Source organism: Phacochoerus africanus, chromosome 5 (genome assembly GCF_016906955.1).
Source record: "Phacochoerus africanus isolate WHEZ1 chromosome 5, ROS_Pafr_v1, whole genome shotgun sequence".
Taxonomy (NCBI): domain Eukaryota; kingdom Metazoa; phylum Chordata; class Mammalia; order Artiodactyla; family Suidae; genus Phacochoerus; species Phacochoerus africanus.
The window spans coordinates 3,286,613-3,306,721 of NC_062548.1; the positions used below are offsets into that span (position 1 = coordinate 3,286,613).

Sequence of the window (20,109 nt, forward strand, 5' to 3'; positions counted from 1 at the left end):
GTCAAATGCAGTAGCGGCAAGTCCCACGCTGCCCGGCGAAGGAGCGCCGGCGAGGACGGGCGGGAAGCGGGGAGAGCGCCGCCGGCTCCCGAGCCTCGGCAGGTGAAGGACCCGCTGCCGCGAGGCCGCCCCCTCGGCCCGCGAGACCCTGGCCATTCCCAGCGGCCCTTCTCGGAGGAGGCGCGTTGGGGACGCCCGCCCGCCCAGCCTCGGAAGGACGGAGCAGCGCGCGGAGGGGCGCGTCCGCGGGGACCCCAGCCTCGCCCCCGCCCGCCCCGCGCCGGCTCAGCCTGGCGCAGCGCGGCGCCCGCCGGGCACCCCAGCCGCCCACCTCACCGCCTCAGCCCACTGGGCGCCGCCGCCGCTGCTGCTGCTGCCGCCGCCGCTCAGATCTCCCTCTTCTACGCCCGCGCCCACGTATCGCGAGACGTGCGGCTGCGCTCTCGCGAGACCTGGGCGGGACCAGCCGAGGGGCTCCGGATCGGCGCGCCTGCAGATCCCGGGGACTCCGCGTCCGTCCCCGGAGCTACCTACTCCCGGCAGAGGCCGCAAAGAGGGGACTCGGAACTAAAGCCGGCCCGCCCGCGGGACTCTCGTGGTGCCCCCACCTCCAGCGTGTCGGCTTCCACTTGGCGGCTGCCTTGCACCGTATTGTGTGGAATAGCACCCTCCAACGGTGGCCTCTTAGAGCCAAACTTCCCTGCACTCCCGTTCCCCCAATTTTACCACTACGGTATTTGCTTGAGTTAATGCGTTTTAACTTTTCACAAGGCCCTCTGAAAAAAGGCCAAATGCTATTCTACCAAGCTGTCCTCCCAAAAGGCTGCGCTTCTAAGCTGGAGCCGTCGGGGCGCGGGGACCTCGTCTGGGTCTCAGTTCTCCAGGGAGAAATGGTCAGCCTGGCCCTCCTCGAATTACGGCCACCTGGGTCCAGCAGCGTGCCTCCCGCGCCAGCTAGGCGCCCGAGGGCCTGCACCGAATTCCCTTCTTCCAGAGAATAAAAGACACGTTAGTGTGGCCAGAACGGAACTGGATGGGAAAGCGGAGAATGTGATAGTGAAGGCAGGACGGAGGGCTCTCCGGTCTTAACTGGCCGACTGCAACCGAAAACAAAACGAAAAATTTGAGTCTGGCCAGCAGCATCCTTCAGGGATCCGGACTCAGCCCTAGGACCCTGATGGAGATTCCTGGCTACCTCTCCCCTCCCCAAGCAGTCTTGGGATTTAATCGTCGTTACAGTCAATAAACTCTTTTGGGGGGGGGCTTTTTTAGGGCCCCACCAGCAGCATATGGAAGTCCCCAGGCTACGAGTGGAATAGGAGCTACAGCAGCTGGCCTAGGCCACAGCCACGCCATTTCGGGATCTGAGCCACATCTGTGACCTACACCGCAGCTCAGGGCAACGCCGGATCCCCCACCCAGAGCGAGGCCGGGGTCGAACTCGAATCCTCAAGGGTACTAGTCAGATTCCTTTCCGCTGTACCACAGGACTCCCATCAATATACTCTTTTTAAAAAACTTTAAAAAATAAATAACTTTTTATCACTCAATGAATTTTATTATTTATAGTTGTACAATTATCACAACCCAATTTTATAGCATTTCCAGGAACTGGTTTTGAGGAAACCAATCAAAAAAAAAACAAAAAACAAAAACTTAAAAACACAGACACTCCTTTTACAACCTATATGACCTTACAGAGTCACATCACAATCCTGGAAAGGGGGAACGGAGATAAGGGAACACACCACGTCGCTGCTTGCTTTGGCAACGACCTTTAAGTCTTTGGAGCCTGGAATATTACAGCAACATTTGCCAGTGAAAAAGCAAAGCACAGCCACCCCATGCATAATTCATACCAAACGTCTTCTCTGCTTGTCCTGGGAACTCGTCACTGCTTCAAGAATGGATGTATTTCCAGATCATTCACCCGAGAGATGGGAAAAAATCCCCAGACTGAAGTTTCACGTTTGTCTACATTACGCTGGATAGCCAAAACAGCACCTGGAAACTGCGGCTGTTCTTGGAGGGAGGATGGAAGCCTGTTTCTCCGTAACACGCTCAGTCACAGCAGGTAAGAGGAGAACGTTATGTAAAGGTGTCTGTGTTTCTCTGCCTCCCACTGCTTCTGTCCTCCCCCCAGTAGGCCTTTTCATCTTTTTATCTTTGCCCCTCCCTTAGGAAAAAAGGTCCCCCATGTGTCCTGCCTGCTGCAGCCCAGACCAACCTCGGGTCTCCCCAGCCCCACGCCAGGGAAGAGCTCAGGCTGCATTTGCAGTGAGGAGGAGCCAGGGACAGGAGAAGACACCCGGTCCTTCACAGCGCTCCCCTCCTCCCTCCCTGGTACTGTGTGGCCAAGAGGTACAGCTCTGATGACTCCTTCCTGCTGGCTGCGGGTTTTACAGTCCTGGCGTTCTGGAATGCCTCCGTCAGTCTCTTCTGCAACCGATGGCTCTGACTTCCAGCCCAGATTTTACAAAGGAACGCCCCCCCGGGGTGGAGGACATCTGGGGCCATGTCCAGCAGGGACAGGCACAGGCTGATGAGCCTGTCGTGGTCCAGGCCCCGGATCCCAGTGGCGTTGGGTGCCATGTCACTCAGAATCACATCCGCTTTCCCACCGGGAAGCAGGTCCCGGATTCTCTGGAAGGTTCTTGGGTCGGTCACATCAGCAGGGCACAGAAAAGTGGCTCCTTCCAAGGGGAGGATGTGAAGAAGATCTACCCCGAGCACAAAGCCAACAGGAGCCGTGGCATCTGAGGAAGAAACGGTGAGTGCACTGACTTACGCCCGCCATCTCCCCGCAACAAAACAGTCGAACAGAGGTAAAGGCAGGACCAAGGAAGAGCCAGCGCGCAAACACGCAGCCCGGGGCCTCTTCCCGCTCCCCAGCTCTCCACACGTCCTGCGACAACCCATGGGGGCAGGGGTCCTTCCCGCTACCTCTGAGGCAGCCGAAGCCCAGAGAGGAAGAGCCACCTCCCAGACCTGCAACCTCCACCTCCAACTGCATTTCACGCCCTGAGGATTCTTCTCTCTGGGTGGTCTTTTGGATTAAACTGAAACATAATGACATGCTCGAATAGAAGATGCCCCTGGACCGTATCAACAAATCCATTCTGCAGCTTCTCCAATTTCCTTCAATGTAGGAACTACTCAAAACAAGCCAAGAGATGGGGAAATGGACAGACGCAAAATAAGGTAAAAAAACTGGGGAGTTCCCGTCCTGGCGCAGCAGAAACGAATCTAACTGTATCCATGAGGACGCAGGTTCGATCCCTGGCCTCGCTCAGTGGGTTAAGGATCCGGCATTGCCATGAGCTGTGGGGTAGGTCACAGACCCGGCTCGGATCTGGTATTGCTGTGGCTGTGCCTGTGGTGTAGGCCCACAGCTCCAGCTCCAATTCGATCCGTAGCCTGGGAACCTCCACATGCCGCAAGTGCAGCCCTAAAAAGACAACACACACACACACACACACACACACAAAACTGACACCTTGCCTGTATTTGAGTGATACCAACTGTGAAATAAAAACATGTCGCTGTGTGGCCTTACCCGAAACAGGACTTCCTGCCTGTGTGGCTGCCGTCCACAGCCTCCACCACCCTTCCTCACGCAGCACTCGCGTTGAAAGCACCCCCTCCCTGCTCTGCTCTGCTGATCGGGGCCTGGGTGCATACATGAAGGGCACAGCTGCAGCCTCAGAGCTCAGTCTGCTTAGCCAAAAGGCTGCTCCAAGGGCAAGGGGCAGGGTGTTTTATCGCTAAAGACTGGAGAAGTTCCCTGGTGCCCTAGCAGTTAAAAGGGTCTGGCGGTGTTCCTGCTGCGGCTCAGGTTGCTGCAGTGGCGTGGGTCAAACCCACCAGGCCGCGGGGGCGCGTGCATAAATAAAGAGGAGTTCCCCTGTGGTACAGTGAGTTAAGAATCCAACTGCAGCAGTCTGGAGCGCTGTGAAGGTGCAGGTTAGATCCCCAACCCCACGCAATGGGTTAAAGGGTCTGGCATTGCTGTAGCTGCAGTGCAGGCTGCAGCTGTGGCTGAGATTCAGTCCCTAGCCTGGGACCTTCCATGTGCCGCGGGTGCGGCCGTAAAATAAATAAATAAGACTGGAAGTCAAGTATCCCGCAGGGAGCCTCTCCTTCAAAGGCCAAAGCTCTGGTTTTCAGCCCGGAAGGTGGGACCTCTCTCGCCCCAACCTCTCCACCTGTGTTTTCTTTGTTTGTTTGTTTGTTTGATCTTTTTGTCTTTTTAGGGCCGCACCCGTGCCACATGGTGGTTCCCAGGCGACGGGTTCTATCAGCACGACAGCCGCCGGCCTACGCCACAGCCACAATGACGTGGGATCAGAGCCACATCTGCGACCTACGCCACAGGTCACGGCAGGAACATGGGCTCAAATGTCCCCATTCTGAGGTGTGTGAGAGAGAACTTTGTGAAATGTCACCTATGTCATAATGCCACACCCTGCAGTACCCTCGGACTTTACAGCAGGAAATACGAACTAGGAACATCCACATGCCACAAGTGCAGCCTTAAAAAGCAAAAAAAAAAAACAAACCCAAATTTAAAACACAGAAGCCAAGTGCCTTGGGCTGAGCTAAAGTGGAGACTACAGAGCCCTGGCCTCCAGGGCTTCCCCTGGGCAGCATCTCCAGGAAAGCCAGAGCTTCAAGGCCCAGGACTTGCAAACCCCCGGGGCTGATCCGGCTGTACGGTCAGGAAGCTGTCAGCATCAGGACATCAGCAGGCAAAAAGCACAGCTCCGCCGAGGCCCCAAACGAGCCACCCACTGGACACATTCCCGCGGTGTGGGCCGAGGCCAACTTCCTTGCCCTACCCCTTTCTACCTGGCCTGTCAGTGTGACGAGTCAGTGTCGTGTTCGTATCACTCCTGCCAAGAAACCACTCAGAAGCACGTGCCTCCACAAAGCAGCTCCGCAGCTCCGCAGCGCCTGGCCGCGGGCCGCGTCCACACCATGGTGGCAGAAGGCCCCACGAGCGGCCTGGCGGCCCCACCTGTGCCCACAGCGTTGACCCTCTGCACAGCCACCTGGCTCCACGCGCCGGGGGCGGCCCCACAGTCTAACACCCGCAGGCCGGGCCGCAGGATCCGGTGCCGCTCGTCCACCTCCAGGAGCTTGAAGGCACTGCGACACCGGTAGCTTTCCACCTTTGAAGCCTTCACAAACGGGTCCTTCAGATGTCGCGCCAGCCACAGGTGCTCCGCAGCGGTCCGGCCCTTTCGGCAGCGCCCAGCCGTGTGGAACCTTTGAAGCCGAAGAGAAGCCCAGGCCGGCTTCCAGGACCTGCAGAGGAAGACGGAGCAAGCAGGCTGGCACGGCACGGACCGGCAGGCACAAGCTGGGTGCGGCCCCCGCCTCAACGCGCCCGTTTTCAGAGGGGACTCTAGGCCCTAGAAGGGGGGTGACGAGACAAGACTACCAGCCGGCAAGAAGGTGGCACGGGCTGAACCGTATCCCCCCAAAGTCTACGTGGTAAAGCCCTAAACCCCAGTCCCTCCAGGTGCGCGTCTTTAATGACGCAGTTAAGGTAAAACGAGTCACACGGCCAGGATCTCGCCCGTCACGACCAGTGTCCTTACGGACATTCACAGGAAGGACCACGTGAGGACAGGGGAGAAGACAGCGGCTACACATCAAGGAGTGGGGCCTCGAGAGAAACCGCCCTCCGGACGTGCTTTCGGATGTCCCAGCTCCAGACAGCGAGCCAGCGAGGTTCTGCTCTTGAAGCCGCCCATCCTGGGAGCTCGAGGACAGCTGCCGGAGCAAACTCATACAGCAGGCCTCTCCCCCTCTGTCGAAACGTGTGTTTTCTCTCCTGAAGCTGTCTTCAGAGGGAAAACGCAAACCACTGACAGTCCCTTTGCGGATGTCAACAAAAACGTTTCCATTACTAGCTAAGGATACTGGTAAAATTAACGGAACTGGTATGCTCTCTCACCTGATGCAAATTTCCTTTCTTTCTTTTTTTTTTTTTTGTCTTTTTACCTTTCCTAGAGCCGCTCCTGCAGCACATGGAGGTTCCCAGGCAAGGGGTCCAATCGGAGTTGTAGCTGCCGGCCTACACCACAGCCACAGCCACGCAGGACCCAAGCCACGTCTGCAACCCACACCACAACACCGGATCCTTAACCCACTAAGCAAGGCCAGGGATCGAACCCGCCACCTCATGGTTCCTAGTCAGATTCGTTAACCACTGCGCCACGATGGGAAGTCCCCACCTGGTGCAAGCTTTCATTGGGCTTTGAGAGACTTGAAGAAAACATCAGGAGGCCAGGTCCTCGCCTTACTGAGGTACTGTGGCTAGTGGGCTTTAGTGGCTAGTATGGGGTCTGCCCAGCCTGTCACATTTCTTAATAAAATTGAACTCAACCTGTGTCTAACTGAAGGGCAATTTCCAAGTCTCTTTGGAAACGTGGGATGTTTAACAGTTTATCAACGGCCACTGTAACTGAACAGGTCCCTAGGGGGCCTTCCGGAACAAACCGCCACCCCCATGGCCTCCACCTGCCTCTTGTTTGTAGAAAAACTTTAGCCTCCTAAGTCTTCCCCAAGTTTCAGAGGGTAAATTTAACTGGAGAAGTGAGAAAATGCAGAAAGAAAGGAAAACAGTCAGGCAAGAAAAAAAATAATCATTTAGCCATTAAACAAAATCAAGAAGGACCTTTCCTTCCTCCTCAAGGGATACGGGTAATATCCTGAGCCACGTCCTCAGAGTTGTTTTGCAGATACTGAGACCCCACCAGGAGGAAGACGTTACCTGCATGCTGCCCACAGACCAGTTAGAACCACAAAGTCAATGATGTGGCCCCCGGATGACTCACCATCAACCAATCAGAAGAATGTCCAACCCTGGCCCTCATTTCTGTCTTTAAAAACCTCTCCCGGAGTTCCTGTCATGGCGCAGCAGAAACAAGTCTGACTAGGAACCATGAGGTTGCAGGTTCGATCCCTGGCCTTGCTCAGTGGGTTAAGGATCCAGCGTTGCAGTGAGTTGTGGTGTAGGTTGCAGACACGGCTCGGATCTGGCACTGCTGAGGCTCTGGCACAGGCCAGCAGCAACAGTTCCAATAGACCCCTAGCCTGGGAACCTCCATATGCTGCGGGTGCAGCCCTCAAAAAGACAAAAAAAAAAAACACAAAAAACAAAAAAACCTTTCCCTGTTGTTATTGAACCAAAAGTGGGCCCACGTGTCCATGCACAGTAAAGCCAATCTACCCACGCCAGGCTGTGGTGAAGGAAAGTGCCCTGTTTACTGCAGGAAACCAAGCAAGGAGTTCTGAGCAGCTAGCGCTTAAAAGACCTGAGCTCCCCAAAGGCTTTCAGGGATAAGTGAGGGGTCTTTTGAGGGGGGTTGTGGGGTACGTGATCAGCTCATGGACACTCTTCTGAACGGTGATGAGGGAACCGGAAATCAATATCATGGATCTTCCAGCTCCAAGTGGCCTGGGGTCTCCGTGCTTGCAGGCAGCATATGCGGTTAACTTCTTTCACCTGGTGGGGCTTCAGTATCTGCAACGCAACTCAAAGGACATGGCTCAGAATGGTATCTACAACCCTTGAGGAGGAGCTCAAGACTCTTGAGTTTGTTTCATGGTTAAACTTTTTTTTTCCGGTTTGACTGTTTTCTTTCTGCATTTTCTCACTCGTCTGATTAAGTGTATTCTCTGACTACAGTTTTCCTACAGACAAAATGCAGGCGGAGGATATGGAGGGGGCGGCGTCCTAGTCTGGGAAGGTCCTGCTTCATTTAGGAGTCAGCAGGTTGGCCAGCCCAAGTTTATTTTGGTGACATAAACATGAGTTACATACACCTCCATTTAATTCTCAGAACAGCCCTACAAATCAACTTTACATCCTTTCTTCTGATGAAAAAGACAGTCATTAGCCCCATGACAAGACCTGGAGATAATAACTTGGGAATGGCTGCCTTCAAAAAGCCTAGGAAGTCTCCATACCAGCTTCAGCATCTGGGGATCAAGCATCAGAAGTAAGAGAGGCTCTAACTCTATTGTCTGCAAAAAGGAGACTACACCAAAAACCTATAAAAATGAAAAGGCAGAGAAGTGTAACTCAGATAAGGGAGCAAGAAAAAAAACCCAGAAAAACAGCTAAGTGATCTGGAGATATCAGCTTCCAGGAAAAAGACTTCAGACTGATGATGCTGAAGATGATGCAAGACATTGGAAATAAACTGGAGGCAAAACAAAGGCTGACAATTTACAGCAAACATTGAGCAAAAAGCATAGGGAGTCTCAAGGAAAAAGGGCAGAGTGTCCTAGGCGCCAGAACTAATTCCAAGACAGCGGAGGGGCGGAGAGCGGGGCTACACACCCCCGTCCACCCGACCGCATCGGCCTCGCCTCTCTGTGACACGGGCTTCCCCGCCACCTGCCGTGGGCGCCGCACCTGCCGCCTCCTCTTTCCGAGGCCCTTTCCAGCCAAGTGCCCGCCCGTCGCTAGGCCGGACCCTCCGCCTACAATGTGCTCGGCGACGGCCGGTCTCCCCGTCGCCTCGCGGGGGCCCACCGTGTCCGGGCCAGGACGAGCTGGGCTCTGCGCCCCGTTTCGGGCTGGAACCCTGGAGCAGGCCCCGGCCACTCTGCCTCCCGCACGCCTGCTGTAAGCCCTCCAAAGACGCCGGCCGAGCGCCCGCCGCCGCGCCCACCCACCGCAGGGTTCTCACCCCGCCATGAGCGCAGACGCCGCTCCCGTCGCCGCCGCCGGAAGTGCCGGTCTCGCTTCCGGCCCGAGGCCACGCCCCCGGAAGCGGCGCGCGCGTTCGGAAGGCGCGCGGGACTCGGGACGCGGTGAGCCCTGCGGCGCGAGAGCAGGTGAGCCCGGGGCGAGGCCGCAGGAGATGGGCTCGGGCCTGCGCGGAGCGCCCCGGGGGTGCGGCTGGAACCTGCGTTCCCCAGGGTCCCAGATGTGGGAGCGCGAGCCTGGCGCCCTCTCAATAGCGCCCCTTTGAACCCTGGTACCGGGCCTGGCCGGACGGCTGACACGCGGGGCCGCGCAGCCCTGCCCTTAGCTAGGCTCCCCGTCTGATTATCGTGCCAGCGTCCGGTAGACCCAGTCTGGGTACTGGGTCTGGTGTTTGATTTGGGGTCAGAATTAGCCTCTCTGAGCTCCGCTTTCCTAAGCTGGAAGGCGAGTCTTAGCTCACGGAACTGTTGGGTCTATCACACGGGATAACTTTTGGAAAGTATGTAATCCGTACTCAGTAATGGACAGCTGACATTCCTAGTATCCTCATCGTCCTTATCCACAGTAAACTTAGGAAGACAGGGCTTTGGATGGGAATGGGTTGGCGGCAGGACAAAGGACGCAGCCCTGAAGGGAGGCTCAGAGACCCAGTTCTCCTGCCTGGCCTACCTCCACCACCAGGACCCAGCTCACCCCTAGGTCCCTTGTGTCAGACACTGTAACTTCCCGGGATCCTGCCTCTTGTCCAGTGGGCCCTAGCCTCGGATGGGATGGATCCACAGGGAACGTGGTCCTGGTTCTGCAGCATGTCTCCAGCAGTGAGCAGACGTCACCCTCAGAGTCTGCCTCTGGACCACGCACACCCATTCAAGCAGGGATGGGGGCCCTTGTGGTTCCAGTGCCCTCCCTGAGTGCCAGGTCCCGGAGTAGCAACAGTTGTGAGCAGAGAGTGAACACCTGTGGCCAGAGGGCGCTAGCCAGGCCTCCCTGGGTGGACTCTCCACCGACAGGATACATGCATTTCCTGCACATCCGGCAGTCTGTTCTTGCAGAGGCAGAACCCAGAACCCACTGGGCCAGAAGAAGGCCATGTGATGAAAAGGCCAAGCCCAAAAGCAGGACACAAGAACCAGTGGATAGACTGCGTGGTTCCCCAGGTGCCAAGGTGGCCCCGTGGGCTGGACACAGGAACAAGCACAGCCCTGTGCTAAGGAGTGGGGAAGTGAGGCTGTGGCCGTCCCCTGACCTGCTGTGTCAGTTCCAGGAGCGAAGGGCCTGGGCACTGGGTTCCCGGGGCCAGGCCCTTTCTACGCCAGAGGACCTGCCTGCCTTCCAGAGCACTTTTCCATCCAGCCGGCCCCTGGCCACCGGGCCCCATCCACACCCACCTCCAGCTGACACAGTCCCCTGCCTTCCTCAGGACTCCAGGGCACCATGGGCGCCTCGAGGCTCTACACCTTGGTCCTGGTGCTGCAGCCTCAGCGAGTCCTCCTGGGCATGAAGAAACGAGGCTTCGGGGCCGGCCGCTGGAACGGCTTCGGGGGCAAAGTTCAAGAAGGAGAGACCATCGAGGATGCGGCCAAGAGGTGAGGGGAGGGGCAGGCCCGACCCCAGAGCCAGCGTCCGCGGGGGCCATAGAGCCAGGCCCCTGATTGGTCCACTTAGAACCAGGTGACCTGGAGCAGGTACTGAACCCTTGAGGCTCAGTTTCTTCATCTGCAAAGTGGGGATAATAACAGTACCTGCCCCTTTCATTAAGTGAGAAAATAAAGGCCCAGCCTCTGGTCCACGTGGAGTGCCCGCGGGCTGCCGCTGTGTGGTGGTGGCTTTCGGACATATTTGGGCAGCTGTCTGCGGGCGGCTTACGTTGAAAAGTCCCAGCTTCCTTCCTAACCAAGGGGCTGGCCAGTGACCCCGTTTGTTCAGGGCAGCTGATGACGACTGTGTCTGGGCCCTTTTGCGCCGTCTCAGTTCATCCTCGATGCGGCCACTTTCACATGGGGAAGAACTGAAGCCCAGAGAGACTGCGCTGTGTGCCTGCGGCCACTCGGCCCTCCAGACCTCAGCCTCTTTGCCTTCCTGCCCACCCCCTCCCCCAGTCTCGTGTGGATAAATCCAACTGCCTGCGTCACCCACCGTCATCCACCTGCCGGGTCCAGCCCCGCCCCTCCCGTGCTGATTTGCCCACCCGCTCGTCCTGGCTCCTTGGCCGCTGCTCCCCCCTCGCCCACAGACTCCTTTCCTGAACTCCCACCTTTCTGATCCCACTGAACCACGCCCTCTGTCTGTTGTGAGGCCGAGAGGGAAGACTTTTTTTTGTCATGTTTGTACAGAAGGATAAAGCCCATGTAGGAAAATGCTCGTCTCCAGGGAATTTCTAAGAAATGGGTCCATCATTTACACAGGTGTGTAGATCAAGAAGTGGGACTGGGAGTTCCTGTTGTGGTGCAGCGGAAATGAACCCAGCTAGGGACCATGAGGTTGCAGGTTCGACCCCTGGCCTCACTCAGTGGGTTAAGGATCCGGCGTGGCTGTGGCTGTGATGTAGGCCGGCAGCTGTAGCTCCAATTGGACCCCTAGCCCGGAAACCTCCATATGCCGCAGGTATGGCCCTACAAGGACAAAAGACCAACAAAGAAATAAGCAGGACTGGAGAGTGGACGCTGCTCCCTGGCTTCTGTCGTGGATGGTGGTGTGGCTTGTTCTGAAATACGGTGTGGAGGGAGCCGTGCAGGCTGTGCCCTTTCCCCTGGGCTTCTCGGCATCAATCTGCAGAGTGTTCCAGGCGGAGAGCACCTGCGGCTTGCCCACCACAGCCCAGCATTTGGGCTGTTTCTTGGTTGGAGCTGCAGCTATAGATGGTACTTGCTGGTCTTTCCTGGCGGATGCTCCCCTCCGAGGAGAATGAGAGATGTTGGGCCTTAGCAGAAATTGCCAAACAGGGACTTCCTGTTGCGGCGAAGCAGAAATGAACCCCACTAGTATCCATAAGGATGCAGGTTTGATCGCTGGCCTCGCTCAGTGGGTCGGGAATCTGGCGTTGCCATGAGCTGTGGTGTAGGTCGCAGACACAGCTCGGATCTGGCGTCGCTGTGGCTGTGGTGTAGACTGGCAGCTGCAGCTCTGAACGAGCCTGGGCATCTCCATGTGCCACAGGTGCAGCCCTTAAAAAAAAAACAGAAAAAGAAATTGCCATTTTCCCACAGTAGTTGTGCTCATTCAAATGCCTGCAGTGGTGGCTGAGCTCTGCCCCCTCCTAGACTTCGGCAGCGCTTGGCACCATGTACCCTTTTCCTTTTAGCCATTCCGGTGGGTGTGACGGCCCCTCGCTGAGGTGTCAGTTTGTTTGCCCGGTGACCAGTGAGGTTGAGCAGCTGCTCAGTGTCTGTGGGCCCCTCAGAGGTCCTTTTCTGCAAAGGGTCTGCCCAAGTCTTCTGCCCATTTTGTTAATTGGGTTGCCTTTTTCCTACCGATTTCAAGTTCTTTACACCTTTCACCATGTCCTTGCTGATTTTCAGCTTAAACGCTCCATCTCTTTTTCCTGGAAGTTACTATTAATTTCTGCCTGACATTTCGGTGCTCTTTGGGGGCTCACACACGTTGAGATCATGCGGGAGAACTGGTGTCACTGAAGCCCCTCTTTATCTCTGATAACTTGCTTGCTCTGGGATCTGCTCTGTCGGAAGTTCATACAGCTACTCCTGCTTTCTTTTGACCGTTAGCCTGGTATATTTTAGTGGATATTTTTAAATCTTTATGCTTTTAACTCTTATGTCTGAAGTGAATTTCTTACGGACAGCATACAGTTGGGTTCTGTTCTGATCCCCTCTGACAATGTGTTTTAATTGGAGAAAGTGACTCTTCATATAGTTAACATCTGCCATAGTCTGTACCGTTTTTTTTTTTTGCTTTTCAGGGCCACACCTATGGCACATGGAGGTTCCCAGGCTAAGGGTCCAATCGGAGCTACAGCTGCCGGCCTCCACCACAGCCTCAGCAACATCAGATCCGAGCCACACCCGCAACCTACAGCACAGCTCACAGCAGCACCAGATCCTTAACTCACGGAGCGAGGCTAGGGATCGAACCCGAAACCTCATGATCCTAGTCAGATTCGTTTCCACTGCGTCACAGCAGGAACTCCAATCCCCACTGTTTTCTTTTTTGTTTTGCTTTTTAGGGCCACACTCGAAGCATATGGAAGTTCCCGGGCTAGGAGTCGAATCAGAGCTACAGCCACTGCAGCGCAGGATCTGAGCTGTGTCTGCGACCTACTCCACAGCACAAAGCAACACTGGATCCCCGACCCACTGAGTGAGGCCAGGGATCGAACCCACATCCTCGTGGATACCAGAGGATGTGTTTCAGCTGCGCCACAACAGGAACTCCTAACCCTTACTGTTTTCTATTTGCTGTCCTGGTTTTTTGGTTTTTTGCTTTGTTTTGTTCTGGCTTTTTTTGCCTGCTTTCGTGTTCTCCTCTTTGGGGGTTTGAGTATTTTAAAACGTTTTCTTCTTTTTTGGCGTATCAGTTGTACTTTTGCCATTTTTACTACTTGCATTTACAGTCACTCTAAGTCCACTCGCAATGAGACTGTGCTGTGTCTCTGGTAGCGCAGGTCCCTTATTTCAGGATGAGCCACATTCCTCCTCCCAGCCCTCGGATCATTGCTGGCACTCTTCTCACTCTGCACACGTGCACACACGTACACACCTAAGGGCCATGCTCTCTTTCGGCACCTGCGAGTGCACGAGGGCATATACCTGGCCCCGCAGGCAGGGTCTCCCCTGCCCCCTGCCGGGAACACCCTCCCGAGGCCACGGGCAGTGGTTGCCACACTCACTCACCCCCCAGACGACCTTCATTAAGGCAGGTCAGCCTGAGATGGCGGTCAGAAGCCCAGCGTCCAGGGCCCACACCGCCCGCCTGAGTTAGACCACTCTCCTTGGGGACCGTGTGGCCCCACGCTGGCACCTAGGCCTGCAGGTCAGCACCACGCTGCTCGCCAGGACCCCACACCTCGCCCAGGGCTCCCAGTACAGAGCTTAGGATGGAGCCAAGTGGCAGGACATCCTCTGACAAGGGACTGTGGTGTCCCATGGGCAAGGAGGCAGGACGGGTGGCACATTCTCATCCACCTTGGGCTTGGCTCTGCCTTCAGCCCCAGAGCTGCCCCTTTGGCCCTGGGCCGCGGCTGCCCCGCTTCTGCTGTGGGAGGCCACGGCAGCCTCGGGGGTGTCTGGCGCACCTTCCCCACTGCACTCTGGGCCCCCCTCACTCACCTGCAGGCTCAGTGGCTGTCCCTTCCTCTGTGCCTGACGCCCTGGGGGAGCCATCAGAGCACCAAGGACGATGCGTTCTCTTCTCGGGGGCGTGGGGGGCCTCACACTCGGGTTTGGGCTTTGGGTGTGTGGGGCTCACCCACCTCTGAGGACGCAGACGTGCTCCGGGAGCTCTGGAAGGCCCCCGGGAGGAACAACGGCGGAAGGGCCCCTCGTCACCTCCCGACTCCCACCGGCTCGCTTGGCTGCCGAGGTTCTGTTCCGGGTGTTACCCTGCCCTCGGGGGACCATCCCAGGGCTGCACTGAGGCACATGAGCACGACAGTGTCGACTCCGGCCCCCTGATCGGCCCAGCCTGCGAAACGGAGCCTCGGCTCTGCCACCGAGGAATTAGTGGTGTTTGTTTCATGCACTGCCATGGACTCAGGGAAGATGAGCCAAAATTAGTCAAAACATGACATCAGGAGGTGAGGTTTTTAAAAACGAGACCCGCCAGCCGGCTGCCGGAGCGGCGGGGAGGCCCCCCGCGGGCCTGCATGACAACGTTTAACTGGGGAGCCGTCTGCACACATGCCCCTGCCCAGTGAAAACACACTTTCTCCTTTTTTTGGTCGTGTCGGATCTTAATTAACCCCCCAGCTCCCAGAGCATCGCTCGGGCTGCATCTCCACGGCAGCGGACGTCGCAGTTCCTCTGCAGGCCGCCCGCGAAGGGCAGGGCAGGGCCGAGCCCAGGAAGGCGCCGTGTAGTGAGACCAGCTCACCCAAGGCCTCTGCTTCGGGTGTGGTGTTTCCTGACCCCTGCGCAGGGGCACAGGAAGTCGTGATGCACTGTGCTCCCACGTAACTTGGAGATCAGAGCTTCAAAAAGTCTTTTTTAACCCACAACTCTGAAAGGCCAAAGACAGAACTTTTTTTTTTTTTTTGTCTTTTTGCTGTTTCCTGGGCCGCTCCCGCGGCATATGGAGGTTCCCAGGCTAGGGGTTGAATCGGAGCTGCAGCTGCCGGCCTACACCACAGCCACAGCAACGTGGGATACGAGCCGAGCCTGTGACCTACACCACAGGTCACGGCAACCCCGGATCCTTAACCCACTGGGTTAAGCGAGCCAGGCCAGGGATCGAACCCGCAACCTCATGGTTCCTAGTCAGATTCATTAACCACTGCGCCATGACGGGAACTCCAGTCAGAGCATTTTTACGGCAGCAGCAACTAATTCAGGGCAGCAGGGAAGTGAGAAACTCTAAAGGAGACACAGGCGCTGAGCTTCACAGTTGCAGGGCTCATGGGTCCCCAGAGTCCCGGCCACAGCTGACCTTCCAGCAAGTGCTTGCCGAGCGGCTCGATGGAGAAGCGTCCTCAGAGCACTGAGCAGCCGGGGGTGGGTGTGAGAAGGCCTGTTGGTGGGTTTTGTGATGAGCAAGGTGGGACTTTCACTCTGTGAAACAGAACAGGCAGGAAGCCGGTTGAATTCCTTGAGCCGTAGGTCACCCTGCAGTGTTGTGTGAGAAGCACAGGTACAAATACGCGTGTTGTGTCCACCATTTTTATTTTTATTGATTGATTTTGTCTTCTCAGGGCCGCACCCTCAGCACATGGAGGTTCCCAGGCTAGGGGTCGAATCGGAGCTGTAGCCGCTGGCCTACCCCACAGCCACAGCAACGTGGGATCCGAGCCACATCTGCGAGCTACACCACAGCTCACAGCAACACTGGATCCTTAACCCACTGAGCAAGGCCAGGAATTGAACCTGCCTCCTCATGGAGACTAGTTGGGTTCCTTGCTGCCATGCCATGATAGGAACTCCGTGTCCTCCGTTTTTAAAAAGTCTGCACAGAGGAGGACTCACGGGGGCAGCTGCAGTGGCCACCAGAGTTCTTGCTGGGTGAAGAGTGCCCGTGTATCTGCTGGGTTGTCTGCAGTGAATCAGTAACCCGGGGAGGTACCATTAAATAGGCCACGGCCTCTGAGTGCTCTGGGGCGTCCAGCTTCTCTTCTTGAATCGAGAATCGGCATTTGTGCACTCAGGTGGGGACGTCGGCCCCAACCCCCTTCTCCAAGCGCGACAGAACAGGGGTCCTGGAGAGGGGACAGATCAACCCCCATGATCAACTGTGGGTGAGGTGGTCAGGCCAGGCCAGGCCGGGCCCCCCTTGGTGGAGCAGAAGTTTAGACAGAAGCCTGGGCTGGATGCCAAGCTCTCAGAGCCCAGGTCGGAGGAAGTGATACTTTGGACAGGACTCCAGCTCGGGCCCAGGGCAGCACTGACACATGTGGCTGCCACAGGGAGAACAGGCGCAAGTCAGGTGGGGGCTTCGGCTCCCCCCGCCCCGACATCCCGTGGGCACAGCGGCCCCATGGAGCACCCCCAGCAGCAACCTTGGACCTCAGCCCCTCGGCCACACGTGCACAGCCCTGACCCCTGTCCTCCGGGCACCACTCCTGGGGTTCTGGGTGGGCGGGTGCCGGCTTTTGCTGCTCCGTCCTCCTTCCGTCCCTGTGCCCCCAGGGAGCTACAGGAAGAGAGCGGTCTGACCGTGGACGTGCTGCACAAGGTGGGCCAGATCGTGTTCGAGTTCGCAGGTGACCCCGAGCTGATGGACGTGCACATCTTCCGCACAGACAGCGTCCAGGGGACGCCCGTGGAGAGCGACGGTGAGTCTCAGCCGGGGAAGAGCCGGGGCCGGGGCGGAAGCGGAGCCCCCAGCCTGCTTCGGAGTGAGATGCAGTCACAAGGGTTGAACACCCCTCACGTCGAGGCAACGGCTCCGTTAATTCCTCACAAAAGCGCAGGGGGCCTCGGGGGCAGTTGAAAATCCGAGCGATTTAAAAATCTGGTGGCACTCCCTTTTCACCCGCTACAGAAATGCGCCCCCAGTGGTTCCCGCTGGACCAGATCCCTTTCGGTGACATGTGGCCTGATGACCGTTACTGGTTCCCCCTCCTGCTTCAGAGGAAGAAGTTCCACGGCTACTTCAGGTTCCAAGGCCACGACACCATCGTGGACCACACGCTCCGCGAGGTGGACACGGTTTAGGGCAGAGCCGCGCGGGTCAGGGCCTCAGAGTGTCTGGCACGGGAGTGGACGCAAAGGGAAGATGCTTCCAGTGCCGCTTACCCGCCCGCCCGGCCTCAGCACCGCCAGACAGGGCGGGGAAGGGATGCAGGCCCAAAGCGTCAGGGGGCGGTTTTGCCCCACGTCTGGGTGTGGACCGCTGGTGCCCGAGGCCAGTGTGTCTGGGTCCGGGGGCGGGCGGGGGATGTGCCCTCCCCGCCCCCAAGGGGAGCGTGAGGCACAGGCAGGGCCAGGGCCTAAAACCCCGGTCCAAGCTGCCGTGGCCTAGTCCCCTCCCTTCCCGAGGACAGACCGGTCTCGTGTGGGTTTCTGACCCCAGGTATCAAGGGGGCAGGGGTCACCCCCACAAAGAACTCACAACTTGACCCAACATTTATAAATATGTTTAATGATAGTTGTTCATGTAAGTTCACTGATAAAAATCTCGGAATGTCAATCATTTGTAAACAATTCCAGTTAATCGGGTGTGGTGGAAACTGATTCCTGCAGCCTCATAAAGTGCTTCATACACAAACCGGCTCACACAACGCAAGCGAGAGGCCTCAGACAGGGACCCGTCCCGACCTCAGCCAGCCGGAGCCGGTGGGTCACCAGTCGGCTGACCTGAGGGCCACGCCGCAGGTCAGGCTGAGGCAGTGGCGAGGAGTGCTCGGCCGCCCCCAGGACAGGAGAGCAGGGACTCGGGGACCTGCCGGAGCAGCACAGAGGGCCACCGTCAGGCTGCCGCGGTCAGATGTCCCTTCCTGCGGCGGTGGCCAGGCTGCGGCGCCCTGGGCCTCCAGGGCCCTGCAGACACGGAGTAGGAAACACCAGCCCCAAGCCTGGGAAACACCGGCAGCCCAGGTTCAAGGCGGAGGAAGAGCTTTGCAGAAAAGGTGCCTCGCGTCCCCAGCGGACAGGCACGGGGGACACAGCCTTCTTACATCTCTCCCAGCAAGCGCTAAAGCCAAGGACAGGCTCGTTCCCACGCAGGGAGCTGCGACCAGGTGCAAGTCCCACCCCTGTGGGGAGGGGCTGCCTTAACCTGCCCTGGGGGCTGCCCACATGTGGCAGGGCTGGGATGGGACAGCCCACCCTCTGCTGCCCTGTGGCCTGTGTCCCTCAGACAGACCCCCAGGGTGCAGCAGAGACCCTGCAGTCATGCTTTACAGCTCAAGTGAGCACAGTGCCCAGAAGGACCTTGCCCACGGGGCAACACAGGGCCACTGAGAGTGGTTAGGAACCGTCTCTACAGGAGATCAAAAGCAGAAACCGCCCAGAGGGACGGGCCACTGCTCTGGGGGCCCCGCCCGCCCCACCCTGCCCGGCGCAGGAAGGCACATGGCGGCTGTGGCGGGGGCTCAGGCTGGGGTGCAGCCGGCCTCCCTGCACCGTGGCTGCTCCACCGGCACGAGCAGAAGCCACGTGTGGGATGGGCCCGGCCCCGGTTCTTGCTGGACCTCAAGGACACACCCGTTCCCCTGGGCTACGACATGCTAGCGCATCGGGGAAGCCACCTGTCACCCAGAGCCTCCGGGCCCTGCGCACAGCGTGTGGACATCACTAGGAGAGCAAGCCCCCGGGCAGCGCCTATTCCCGGAGGGCAGGACTCCTCCAGCCCCCAGAGCCGAGCCCCAGGCTGAGCAAGGGGGCGGCAAGTGTGGGCACGAGGCTGGAAGGCGGGCTCTGGTGGCCAAAATACGTGAGGTCAGTTTCAAAGACGATTAACAGAGCAACCCAGACCCCCTCTGGAGCCGGGCCCGGCGGCCGCTGGGCTCACGGTGTGGCCTCCACAGGGCCGGGGAGCCATGCTCGGGACAGGCGAGCCGCTTCCTGAAGCACCAGCTCAAGAACCTCCAGGTGCCCCGGCCCCACCTCCGTCCTCCAGACCAAGGCACCAGGCAGGCAACGGCAGTGGCAGCGGCAGTGGCAGCGGGGTGGAGTGTGGGTGTGTGCACAGGGGTGAGCATGGCCGGGGGGGCGGGGGGACAAGGACACTGCCCCAGACCCAAGACCAGGGCCCCAGCACACTGGCCAGAGCTTGTGCCCAATCACCCTCGGGCCTCCGCCTTCCCCAAGCTCTGTCTGTGGGCTGAGGCTAAAGGTTTTGCTGACCGACAACACAGCCACCTCCTGGCGCGATGGCACCGTGCCGGCCGTGGGGACAGCCCTGCCCCCGTGGGCTTTCCCCCTCTCCCCGCTGAGCTATCGCTGGCCCGCACACGCCCCCAGGCACCATCTCCTGCGCGAGGACCGTCCTGGCCGCCCGGCGCTGGGAATCGGGAGGAAAGCTCTCCAGCTCCCCCCCCGTCTCGGCACCGACGGGCAGAGGGTCGCCCTGCTCCCCACGGGGGTGAGGGGGCCTCGGCCACACAGGCCCGGGAGTCGGCTCTTCCACGGGGGGCGGGGGGACAGGGACAGCCGCCATCCGAAGGGAAGCACACAGGGACACGCTGTTGGGAAAGAGGTTTTAGTGGGGGCGCCGGAGCTGTGGCCGCGTCCTCCCGGCACTAGTGAGGAGGCGGGCCGTCCCGCAGGGACCTCGGCGGGGTCGGGGCACCGTGTGGTCCAGCGAAGAGGCAGTGGAGCTTGGGCTGCAGGTCGTTCCACACCTTACTCATCTGGGGGGAGACGGGGCAGCAGGTGAGGGCGCCGCGCCCGCGCCCCAGCACTGCCAGCGACGGGCGGACGCCCTGCAGCAGCGCTGCCTCCCTGCGCGGCCAGATGGAGGGGGCTGGCCTCCTGCCCCTCACCACGGACGAGCCTGGGCCAGGGACCCAGAACCCGGCGTCCCATGGCCAGTCCCTCCCTGCCGCTTGCGGCAGAGGGGCACAGGCCTGCTGGGTGAGGCGGTCGAAGGACTGGCAGCCTTGGGCCCCTGCCTCTGGGCGGCTGCAGCCCACACAGCGCCCCCCAGAGGAACAGAATCCAGCCAAACAGGAGCAGGGCGGCAGCCGCCAGGGCTCCCTGGGCACCGTGGCACCCAGGAGGGGGTCCTGCCAGCGAGGCAGCGGTCCGAGACCGGAACTCAGGACAGACCAGCTC

The 20,109-nt window shown here is 58.6% G+C and overlaps 4 protein-coding genes across 9 annotated transcripts in view; 1 reads left to right on the top strand and 3 right to left on the bottom strand.

Annotated features, from left to right (window-relative positions):
* Positions 1-629, bottom strand: part of MAD1L1 (mitotic arrest deficient 1 like 1) — a 308,486-nt gene extending 307,857 nt beyond the window's left edge. For 4 of the 6 annotated variants that reach the window (XM_047779417.1, XM_047779418.1, XM_047779419.1 and 1 more), the window contains exon 1: positions 332-415. The gene's annotated coding sequence lies outside the window, so the exon portion shown is untranslated. Of the gene's footprint in view, positions 1-331; positions 416-608 lie in introns of those variants that run through there. The other 2 variants (XM_047779416.1, XM_047779415.1) reach the window with 2 other exon arrangements.
* Positions 630-1,536: 907 nt separating this feature from the next.
* MRM2 (mitochondrial rRNA methyltransferase 2) lies at positions 1,537-8,764 on the bottom strand. The gene is made up of 3 exons (XM_047779431.1): positions 8,709-8,764; positions 5,018-5,307; positions 1,537-2,756 (listed from the first exon to the last, which is right to left on the bottom strand). The coding sequence occupies exons 1-3, from the start codon at positions 8,714-8,716 to the stop codon at positions 2,317-2,319; spliced, it is 738 nt and encodes a 245-aa protein (XP_047635387.1). The 5' UTR covers positions 8,717-8,764; the 3' UTR covers positions 1,537-2,316.
* A 7-nt stretch (positions 8,765-8,771) lies between these two features.
* On the top strand, positions 8,772-17,521 carry NUDT1 (nudix hydrolase 1). Its single transcript, XM_047779432.1, has 4 exons — positions 8,772-8,856; positions 10,149-10,314; positions 16,519-16,664; positions 16,874-17,521. Exons 2-4 carry the CDS (start codon positions 10,163-10,165, stop codon positions 17,044-17,046), a joined length of 471 nt encoding a protein of 156 aa, XP_047635388.1. The 5' UTR covers positions 8,772-8,856; positions 10,149-10,162; the 3' UTR covers positions 17,047-17,521.
* SNX8 (sorting nexin 8) overlaps positions 17,453-20,109 on the bottom strand; it is a 43,298-nt gene continuing 40,641 nt past the window's right edge. Inside the window, exon 11 of the mRNA XM_047779425.1 lies at positions 17,453-19,685. Coding sequence (XP_047635381.1) covers positions 19,575-19,685 — 111 coding nt within the window. The 3' untranslated portion in view covers positions 17,453-19,574. The remainder of the gene's footprint in view (positions 19,686-20,109) is intronic.